The 11089-nt window shown below is 33.7% G+C and overlaps 2 protein-coding genes and 1 long non-coding RNA gene across 3 annotated transcripts in view; 2 read left to right on the top strand and 1 right to left on the bottom strand.

Annotated features, from left to right (window-relative positions):
* Positions 1-288: 288 nt before the first annotated feature.
* LOC125817234 (defensin D1-like) lies at positions 289-984 on the top strand. Its single transcript, XM_049496779.1, has 2 exons — positions 289-369; positions 604-984. The coding sequence occupies exons 1-2, from the start codon at positions 309-311 to the stop codon at positions 804-806; spliced, it is 264 nt and encodes an 87-aa protein (XP_049352736.1). The 5' UTR covers positions 289-308; the 3' UTR covers positions 807-984.
* LOC125817282 (uncharacterized) overlaps positions 603-11089 on the bottom strand; it is a 43641-nt gene continuing 33154 nt past the window's right edge. The window contains exon 3 of the long non-coding RNA XR_007442285.1: positions 603-660. This is a non-coding gene — a long non-coding RNA (uncharacterized LOC125817282). The remainder of the gene's footprint in view (positions 661-11089) is intronic.
* Positions 6032-6709, top strand: LOC125817232 (defensin D1-like). The gene is made up of 2 exons (XM_049496777.1): positions 6032-6098; positions 6361-6709. The coding sequence occupies exons 1-2, from the start codon at positions 6038-6040 to the stop codon at positions 6561-6563; spliced, it is 264 nt and encodes an 87-aa protein (XP_049352734.1). The 5' UTR covers positions 6032-6037; the 3' UTR covers positions 6564-6709.

Here is an 11089-nt window from a genome sequence, read left to right as displayed (position 1 = left end):
CTCATAAAATTAAAGGAATGTGTGGAGATATAGAATTGATCAATTAGTAGAAGACTTTATCTCTCAAGCTCTTTGATCAATTCAAATTCTTTACAAGTAAAGTAATCCTAATTTTGTTGGACTAATTCTTTGTACCTGATATGTCATAATTTAATTATCCATCTCTTATGACTAATTTATCAAATATCCAACGTAATCCTTGAACAAATCAAATGGAATTAAGTTGACAACATGAGTTTCCAACACTATAAATACCACCATTTCAATTGTTTGATTTCACCACAAGAAATCAACAGAAAATAAGAGCTATGGCAAAATACACTACTTTTCTCGCCCTCCTCTTTTGCCTCTTCCTTGTTGCTGCAACTGGTGAGTCGAATTCTAATGACATGATTCCATAGCAATTTTTAAAATATTTTTTTCTTATTAAATTTTGTGACTAGTCAAACATCATTATATAGCTACCAAATGTAATGATTTGTTTAAAATTATGAATTTTTAAAATATTTATTTTTTTAGAAAATAAAATTTATTTAGAAATTATGATAAATTTGCTATCTCAAGTACATACCATGAGGTTTCCAATTTTCTCATTTTTTGCAGAAATACAAATGGCAGAAGGGAAATATTGTTGGAAAAAAAGTGACAAGTGGAATGGGCCTTGTCAATACTCTTACAAATGTAGTTATCATTGCAAACACTACTATGGAGCTAAATATGGTATCTGTAAGAAGTACAAACCATGGGGTCACAAATATTATTGGGCAAAATATGCTTGCTATTGTTACTCACCTTGCCACTACTAACAAACTTTCAGAGCCTCATGGCTTGGCTTTGACTATGTAAACAAATAATTATGATGCTACCTATTTTATGCGTGTAACAATGTAATAAGGATGATTTATGTGTTTAATCATTTTGGCCAAGATTTGTGTGATGACAATTGTATTGTGTGCTTTTCTATGAGTTTTAATTGATGTGAACTATGATATTTTTCTATATAAATATTTATTGTGTAAAGTACCATGCAAGAAGAAGGCTTACATATATACATATAGTGAAAGACGACAAAAGCTATAAAAGATCCATCCCAAAGCCTGATAGGCATCAATATAGAACTTTTTTTTGGTTTCCCATCTGGTGTTCGATACCCATATTGGATCCCGATTAAATTTGGATTCGCACCGGAAAGTCCCACATTGGGGGGTAAAACACTCCCTAACAAAGGCGACTCCGTACCCAAGGGAAATCGAACTCGAGACCTCTTGATTAAGGATGAAGGAGTACTTACCACTCCACCACAACCCTTGTTGGTGCATCAATATAGAACTACTACAAAAGACCGTGAATAGAACTAGACATATACAAATATACAAACTTTCGGAATAAAAAAGACTAGTCAAATATACAGAAGAGATGAGTCAACTCTAGACACTAGTAAGCTCACCCTCAATCTACGACTATCAACTGCACTGCATGAGGATTGCGATCGACTAGAGCTCAGATCTACATCACGAAAAAGAGTTGCAAAGTGTGGTATATATGAGTACCAAAATAACGGGTACCTACAGTAGGCATCATAGACCGATCGAGCTCGATATTGTAAAAACATAATAAAATGCGAGTAAGTAAAACAGTAAGTAAGTTAGCTATAAGGGAACAATAATCGTAAGATAAGCCTCAAGTCGCATAAGGAAAAATTAATATTGATTCTAAGTAATCTAGGCTAGCTGAAACCTAACTAGACCCCCATAAGCCTAGAAGGTGCATACAAGAGACAGGATAGAGGAAATTAATAATATGACCATACCCCCATAAGCCTGACGAATACACATAAGAGCTTATATTGAAATCTGACATTGGTACAGTCGCGAAGGAGGCAAAACTCATCCTGTAATCTTACAATCTTACATGGCTACAATAAAGACTAGCATATTCCGGAATCTTACATCGGAAGGGTCAGTCATTCCCAGAATTTGACATCGGAATATCCACACGAACCTAGCTCCTTCAAGAATTTTACATCAAAAATATGGCTAGTCTTTTTCAGAATCTTACATAAAAAATAAAGAAAAAGCCACAACCAAACTAAGCATCTCTCAGAATCTTACCTTGGAACAACTAGTCAATTCTGAAATCTTACATATCAGAATAAACATTGAGAACCTACATTCTCCCCAAATTTTACATCGAAATAAGCTAGTCCCTTCTAGAATCTTACACCTAAAGACTACCACACAAGAGACGATCTTTCCCAGAATCTTACATCGGAGGATCCATCACACAAAGAATAGAACTAATCATCTAAAACATGAAATTAAACAAACCCAAAGAAGCCAGAACCAAAACCAAAAATTGTTTTCGAAGGTCAAAGTCCAACCTAAAAGGTCGCATCTAACCTAAATCTGAGCTAGACGAACAATCAAGGCTAAAGTCTAAGGCATACGTTAGCCAACCCTAGGCTAAGGCACTAACTATGCAAATAACAAGGTAATTCCAACTCATAACTAGATCATGGGAGCAATAATAATCATAACAACAAGAATAAGGAATATATACTATACTCGAATAAACTCAAAATAAGGCTAACGAAGTAATAGGGATGTCAACAAGAATTATACTAGCTAACTCAGCCCAAAAACTAGCAATTCATCATCTTAGAAGCTAACAAGAATACTATAACTGCTTGATTTAGGGAAGTTTTGAGCTAGTCGTGATTCTTTACTGTAGTAAAATTTATTGTGTTCTTATATTCTGCAATTTATTTCTTGTTTGATAGCTAAAATAACATAAAGGGATGATGACTTCATAAAAGCAATTTGTACTGGAGATACAGAATTGATCAATTATTACAAGACTAATTTATTACTTAAATGGCTCTTTGATCAATTCAAATTCTTTCCAATTAAAGAAATGCAAATTGTGCTAGACTAATTCTTTGTACTTGATGTCAATTTAATTATCCATCTTGTAATTAATTAAGAAAACATCCAACATAATCCTTGAACAAATCAAATGGAATTAAGTTGACAACATGAGTTTCCAATACTATAAATACCACCATTTCAATTGTTTGTCTCATCACAAAGAAATCAACAGAAAATAATAGCTATGGCAAAGTACACTACTTTTCTCGCCCTCCTCTTTTGCCTCTTCCTTGTTGTTGCTACTGGTGAGTCAAGAATTAATGACATGATTCTATAGATATCAACTATAATGATTTGTTTCAGATTACGAACTTTGAAAATATTTAATTTTTATTAAACTCTGTGACTAGTCAAACATGTCCAATAAAATTAAAAGGAGGCAAATTATGATAAATTTGCTATCTCAAGTACATATCATGAGTTTCCAATTTTCTCATTTTTTTTTTCAGAAATACAAATGGCAGAAGGGAAATACTGTTGGAAAAAAAGTGACAAGTGGAATGAACCTTGTCAATACTCTTACAAATGTAGTCATCATTGCAAGTATTATTATGGAGCTAAATATGGTATATGTAAGAAGTACAAACCATGGGGTCACAAATATTACTGGGCAAAATATGCTTGCTACTGCTACTCACCTTGCCACTACTAAGAATCTTCCAGTGTCTCATGGCATGGCTTTGACTATGTAAACAAATAATTAAGAAGCTATTTATTTTATGTGTGTAATATAATGTAATAAGGCTGATTTATGTGTGAAACCATTTTGGCCAGGCTTTGGGTGATGAGCAACTGTATTGTATGCGTTCTATGAGTATTAATTGATGTGAACTAAGGTTTTTTTTCTATACGAATTCTTATTGTGTAAAGTACCATGAAAGTCTAAGCTAAAATGAATAATAACTACATGACTCGTTAACATTGGTATACTGAATTTGCGGCATGGCATAGAATAGAACATGAATGGGTCTTCCTCGCTTCTAGATCAATTCGACTTTTCACTTTGCCATCTAGAGATAGTTTTCCCTGAGTTAGGATACGGAGTTGGAAGAGAATGCCAGCATATCAGTTCATCTAGTCTTAGTCCTACTTTTATCTCTACGACTTTTGTTACATCTCATGAAATTCCGTCTTCTAAGCCAGAGCCAGTTCAGTCTAAATAGAAGTAGACCAACATAGACATACATGTGTATTTATCACGCCCCAAGCCTAGACTTTATGAGAGATTGATACTCAATGCCATTGATGGTCTGAGCATACCTATAATATAGCATTAGACATGGCATACATATAGACATGAGCGAAAATATAGTTTAAAAGCATTTGAAGGGAATTCTTTTAAAAGAAACAAATTTCATTAACGTATGTCATAATACTGAAATCATTGACAAAGGACGTCAAACTGAAGCATAACTATCTATCTACCTATGAAACCTCTAAATATAATTGAGTAATGATTTAATGACTATCATTGCCTCATCATTAAACTCATCATGAACTTTAATGGAGGTATGCCACTGTGGATGCTATGATTCCTTTCTCTTTGAAACAATTTGTCCTCGAATTTGAATCTCGTAAAATAATAAAGACATGCATTAGTAAATAACATTCATTACCCGAAAACAACAATAATATGATCAACAAAACAATAAAAGAACCACTTTTAATTAATAAAAGACATAATACTGAAATCACTAAGACAATTTTGAAGATCTTAGATGTCGTTTTAAGGTTTTAGAATTTGGGGTGTGTTTGGTATGAAAGAAAATGTTTTCTTGGAAAATAAGTTGGTTTTAACTTATTTTCTTATGTTTAGTTGGTAAGTGGAAAATATTTTCTAGTGTGTGATTGGTGAATGAAAAAATATTTTTATTAGAAAATATCTTTTGTTTTTAACTAGAGAGTAGAAAATTCGTTTTAGGAAAATAGTTTCTCTTTTGGAAACCAACCTCGATAATGAATCCCACATCTGACCAAGACACCAGACCCCGGCCCCAAACCCAACCCCGACCGGAGACCCGACCTCGATCCTGACTCTAGACCTGACTACGACCCCGACCTCGACCCTCGACCCCGAATCAAGATCTAACCTTGACGTGAGACCCGACCTCGACCAGAGACCCGAGCTTGACCTCAATCGGAGACCCGACTCTGACTCCAATCCAAGACCCGACTCGACCCCAACCTCGACATGAGACCTTAACCCAACCACAATCTAAACCTGAGACCCCGACCCTAGACTCTGACCCCGAACCTTGATCCAACCTTGACATCGACACTTGATTTTCGATTTCTAAACCTTGATTCGACAATGACAACTGAATCGAGACCCCACCAACCCAAGATTCTGACCTCGACCCGAGACCCCTACCCAAGACCCAATCCCGACCCGAGATCTGATCTTGACCCAAGACTCGACCACGACCCGATCCCAACTTGATCCCCAACCCCGACCCGAGATCTTACCCTGACCTTATACCGTAGCCTATATGCTTTCAAGAAGAAACATTGTAGGTTATCAATTCTGATGTTTTTGTTTTGACTTTCCTGAATAATAGGGGAATAGACTTGTAGTCTTGGCTTGTAATATACTGGTTGACTTCGTGAAATTTTTTAGGTAAACCCATCTATCTAAGATAGGTCATGATGTTTACTCTCTCAAACAAAGCGTTTTTCCCAATAAACTTTCTCGTGTTCTTATATTCTGCAATTTACTTCTTGTTTGATATTTGAAAAACTCGGTTCTTCAATATATTAGGTAATTGTTAAAATAACATGTATTAGCACAAAGGGATGGTGACCTCATAAAAGGAATTTGTGGCGATATAGAATTGATCAATTAGTAGAAGATTATATAACTCAAATGGCTCTTTGATCAATTCAAATTCTTTTTCAGGTAAAGAAATGTTAGTTGTGTTGGACAAATTCTTTGTACCTGATGTACTGTCACTTTAATTATCCATCTTATAATTAATAAAGCAAACATCAACGTAATCCTTGAACAAATCAAATGGAATTAAGTTGACAACATGAGCTTCCAACACTATAAATACCATCATTTCATCAAGTGTTTGTTTCATCACCAAGAAATCAACAAAAATATAAGAGATATGGCAAAGTACACTACTTTTCTCGCCCTCCTCCTTTGCCTCTTCCTTGTTGCTGCAACTGGTGAGTCAAGAATTAACGACATGATTCTATGGCTACCAAATATAATGATTTTATTAACATTATGAATTATTATTTTTTTAAAATCTTGTTAATTTTTGTGACTAGTCAAACATGATTATATAGCTACTAAATATAATGATTTGTTTAAAATTACGAACTTTTAACATACTTACTTTTTTAGGAAATAAAATTTATTAGGAAATATGATAAATTTGCTATCTCAAGTACATACCATGAGTTTCCAATTTTCTCATTATTGCAGAAATACAAATGGCAGAAGGGAAATACTGTTGCAAAAAAAGTGACAAGTGGAATGGACCTTGTCAATACTCTTACAAATGTAGTTATCATTGCAAGCACTACTATGGAGCTAAATATGGTATTTGTAAGAAGTACAAACCATGGGGTCACAAATATTACTGGGCAAAATATGCTTGCTACTGCTACTCACCTTGTCACTACTAAGAATATTTCAGTGTCTCATGGCTTGGCTTTGACTATGTAAAAAAATAATTAAGAAGCTACCTATTTTATGTGTGTAACAATGTAATAAGGCTGAATTATGTGTACAACTATTTTGCCCAAGCTTTGCGTGATGAGTAAATGTATTGGCTATTCTTTTATGCCCAACTTTCTTAAGACTATCTTGGAGTGCTTATGGTATAATTACATTTGTCAGTCCTATAAGTGGTATCTGCTGGCTCGATTATTCCGAACCAAGAATTTCTTCACGCAGAGCTTGAACTCAAGATAATGGTGAAGGAATCTCATCCATCTCGCCATAACTAGAACTAGAGGAGTTGGTAATTTTGTTAAATTTTAACTAAAAAATACATCCAAAAAACTGGAACAGTCAAACCAAAAATTCTAGTCGTCTTGTACACATTTTGGATCTTTAGTGATAGTAAATTTGGTGTGTTGCGCTTCCGTCATATAGTCCACTCAGCCAGTAGTGGTTTCAATGCATTAGCTGTAGTTGATAATTCAGAAATAACTATAATACATATGGTATGCATATAATGGTAGAACGTAACCAAATATTACGATTGTCTAAAATAAGGGGATGGAGGTATGGTAAACTCGGTCATACGCATGTTAAAAATTACTAATGATTAACAAATCAAACTGCAGTACTAGTAATTTTCATGATTGTTTATTTAAAAAAAAACTCAATCACTAACATAATTCTAAAATTGATTAGTCTGTTGCCAAACTTTTAGAATCATTTTTTTTCAAAAGTTCTTTTAAGAAAAATGAAATGCGTTTTGGTGAGAATCAGTTTGTGTTTGACTAATCAATTTAAAAAGTACTTTTGAGCAACAATTAATATTTGACCGATTTTTTTTATAGTTCCTTCCGAGTATATTTTCTCATTGTACTTTTGAGAAAAGAAAAACTTTTTAAAATTTTGAAAAATAATTTTTGCATACTCCCAAACATGCTAAACCATTTTGTCCATTTTACCTTTTATTTTAGGGCCAAAGTTATATATACGAGTTAATATCTTAAAAGGTCACTGAACTATGAGAAATTATCTTGTAAAGTCACTAAACTTTATTTTGTATCACTAAAATCACTCAACTTTACACTTTTATCTTCTAAAATCATTAAACTATATTTGTCACCAAAATAAATCTGACATGGCAAAATAAATTATTTTTTATGCCATGTCATCGTGGACCCCATAAATAAATAAAATTATAAAATTAATTTATTTTAATATCATGTAATCATGGACCCCACAAATAAACAAAATTATAAAATTTATTCATTTTTATGTGTTCCCCTCTTAAATCCTGTTTTTGCAATAAAATCCATAACTCTTTTTTTTTTTTTTGGACTATTTCAATCAAAATTTCTTTCTTATCAACAACATTTTAAAAATTATAATCAACGTTGGAAATAAATGTTAAATTCAATGGCACATACTATATTGCCTCCCGTGTCCACCATGTGACATAATCATACTTGTACATCAATTCCAATATAAATAAGCAAAAAACAAGTAACATTAGAGCATTTCTAAAAAATATATTGCATACTACTGTTATGAGCACCATTGTTAGCAAAAAAAAAAAAAGAACGACAACAATATTTAGGGTTATAATAGGTGTCTCACATAACCACAAAAAATTACAAAGATAATTTCTATACTTTGCTATGATTTCCAATCTTCTTCTTCTTCTTCTGAACTTCAACAATGTACTCCTTCATGACTTTTCTCTTAAAGAGTCTGCCTCTCTTAGAAGTATGAGATAGTCTAGTAGTTTCGATGCCTTTAATTGCAACTTCATCAACACCTTGAGCAGCCACTACATCAGTTTGAACAACTGTTACCTGTTCTTCAATTGGTGCCTTGTGAACAAAAAGAAAAAAAAAAGAACTAAAGATAATGGTAGAGAAAGCATTCAAATTGTATTAACTTTAAAACAATGATTACCTGATTTATGGTCGACTGATATGCCAAATTCAATCCTTGGTGATTATTATTCCACATCTCCGGGCTATACATATTTAAATAATCCCCGTCATTTGAAGCTTCTTCAGCTGGACTTATAGCCTCCAAATAATGGCTTGAAGATGATTCTCCGGCTTTGACAAATTTATAATGTCCTCTTGCATTATGTCCATACTTTTTGCAAATCGAACACATAACCTGCGTAGAACCTTTTTTGGATAACTTTTGAGGTCGCCTTTTTTCAGACTTCTGCTCAGCTCTTTTTTCAGCTTTTCCTACAGCTTCAGCCTTCTTTTTCTTCTCTAATTCTTTAGGCTCTTTTTTCGTTGATTTGGGCTTTCTTCCTCGCTTTTTCTTCACAATTTTAGGTGGTATTACCTCTCCACAATCCACAACCTCAGGCCAGTGATCTTCTGGATTTGTTGGATTTATGTAATGTGAATATACATTCTTGAAAGTTTCAATTGTGTAGAATGTATCCACATAATCCTCCACTCTTTCACTATTTTCAATAATACATGCATATGCATGAGGACATGGTAGTCCAGTAAGTTCTCATCTTCTACATGTACAACTCTTTGCCTTCATGTCAACAATATTAACTCCACCAAGACCATCTACCGAGACTCTTGGTCCCCCTGAATAATCAGTTTTAAACCAAATTGCTTCCTTGCTAATCTTGTTCATTTTTTTCACAATTTTTGGGCAAATTGAACTATCAGACTTTGCAATCCACTCTCTTTTCTTGTACATTCTTTTCATCAACTTGTTTTTTATCATTTATAGCATTGTAATAATAGCTTTATCTCTAGCATCAAGTATATACCTAAAATAAGTGCTACATTAGTAATACATATTGTAAACTAATAACTACAACAACTAGATACTCAGTGTAATCTCACAAGTAAGGTCTAAGAGATAAAGTGTGCATAGACCTTACTCCAACTTAACATACACCAGTCGATAAAGGTGATCAACATAATCAAAAATAACAGAAAACAACACCATCCTAACAAGAAACTTATCAGTCGATATTTTCGAAGACAACCTCAGTCTGACAATGTAACTTATGCAATTACCTAAAGGCATAAATAACAGCGTGATGACCAAAAAATAAGTGGATGAAAGTATTTAATTAATTACCTGTTAAAGCTTTCCCACAAGTTGTTGAGTAACATATCACATTTTGTATTTGTTCTAAACAATGCTCTAGTCCAACTTTGAAATGGCCTTTCTGGGTTATTGAACCACTCTCTTGCCGCTTTGTCCTCTTGATAAAGTGCTTCCATGCATTTCTGGAAGATTACCTTATTACTTGCCCTAGCAGCATTCCATACCAAATCCTTCAAAGCTTTGCCTTTATGTTTTTGCTTGAAGTTCTGATACATGTGTCTAACACAATTTCTATGTTCAGCTTCCGGAAACAAATCTTTTACAGCTCCAATCAGACCCTACATAAGAAACAAAGTAGTAACATATGTATGTTAAACAGAAAAAGAACAAAAAATATAAAAGATTTTTAACACTTTTTGCCTGTCAGACATAAAGGCAATGTGGTGACTGTTTCTGATGTCTAAATCATATCCAAGATTGTCAATAAACCAGCTCCATGTTTCTTTACTCTCTGTTTTAGCTATCACAGCATAAGCAATTGGAAATATACAATCATTTGGATCTATTGCCACGGCAGATAATAAATTTCCTCCGTCTGTGACTTTTAGCCAACAACCATCTAGGCTAATTAATGGCCTACAACCCGATTTAAAAGCTTCCTTAAGTGCTCCCAGACACACATAAAATTCCAAGAATTTTCTCCCATCTCTCCAAATTACAACATTAGATCCAGGATTAGATCTCAATAATTCAGCTCTATACGATAGTAACTTGCCATACTGAAGACCCTCATCACCATAAATCCATTTTAATGCTTGACTTTTAGCCCTCCAAGCCTTCAAATTTTCTATAGTATAATCAAAGTCCTTCCTGACTATTTCAACAATGCCACTTATGTTCCAACCTGGATCAGCTTTAAAAATATTCAAATACTTTCTAGCAATGTACTTAGGAGATAAGTGGAAATTATCAAACACCTTAGCACAAACACCTTAGCACCTTTATGTTTTAGATAAAGTGACTTGATTTGAACAGTTGGATCGCGCTTATTCACTTTACTAGCATAAATTCTAAAGGGGCAGCCATCAACCTTACAAATACAAACCACCCTTTGTTGATCATTGGGCTTAAAACGTAACTGCCTTCTTTTTCTAATACCCAATTCCCTACAAGCTTCTTTGAATTGCTTGAAATTCTTAAGCTTCATCCCTAATGCAAATCTAGGCAAATTCTTGTTTTACCTTCATCATATTCTTCATAGATATTATTTTTCTGACCATTGTTTTCTCCTTTATCAAATTGAACATCATCATCAGGCAATTCATCTGAATATGCATAATCAGATTCAACATCAGTATTTGTAGAGGTACTAAAATTCTAGAGCTTGGCACATTGACACTTGCATTTTTGGGTCTTCCTC

The sequence above is a fragment of the Solanum verrucosum genome, unplaced genomic scaffold, assembly GCF_900185275.1.
Source record: "Solanum verrucosum unplaced genomic scaffold, falcon-dt-bn FXZP01000259.1, whole genome shotgun sequence".
In the NCBI taxonomy this organism is placed as follows: domain Eukaryota; kingdom Viridiplantae; phylum Streptophyta; class Magnoliopsida; order Solanales; family Solanaceae; genus Solanum; species Solanum verrucosum.
Note: the sequence above shows the minus strand (reverse complement) of the source record. Positions and strands in the feature narration are given on the sequence as shown.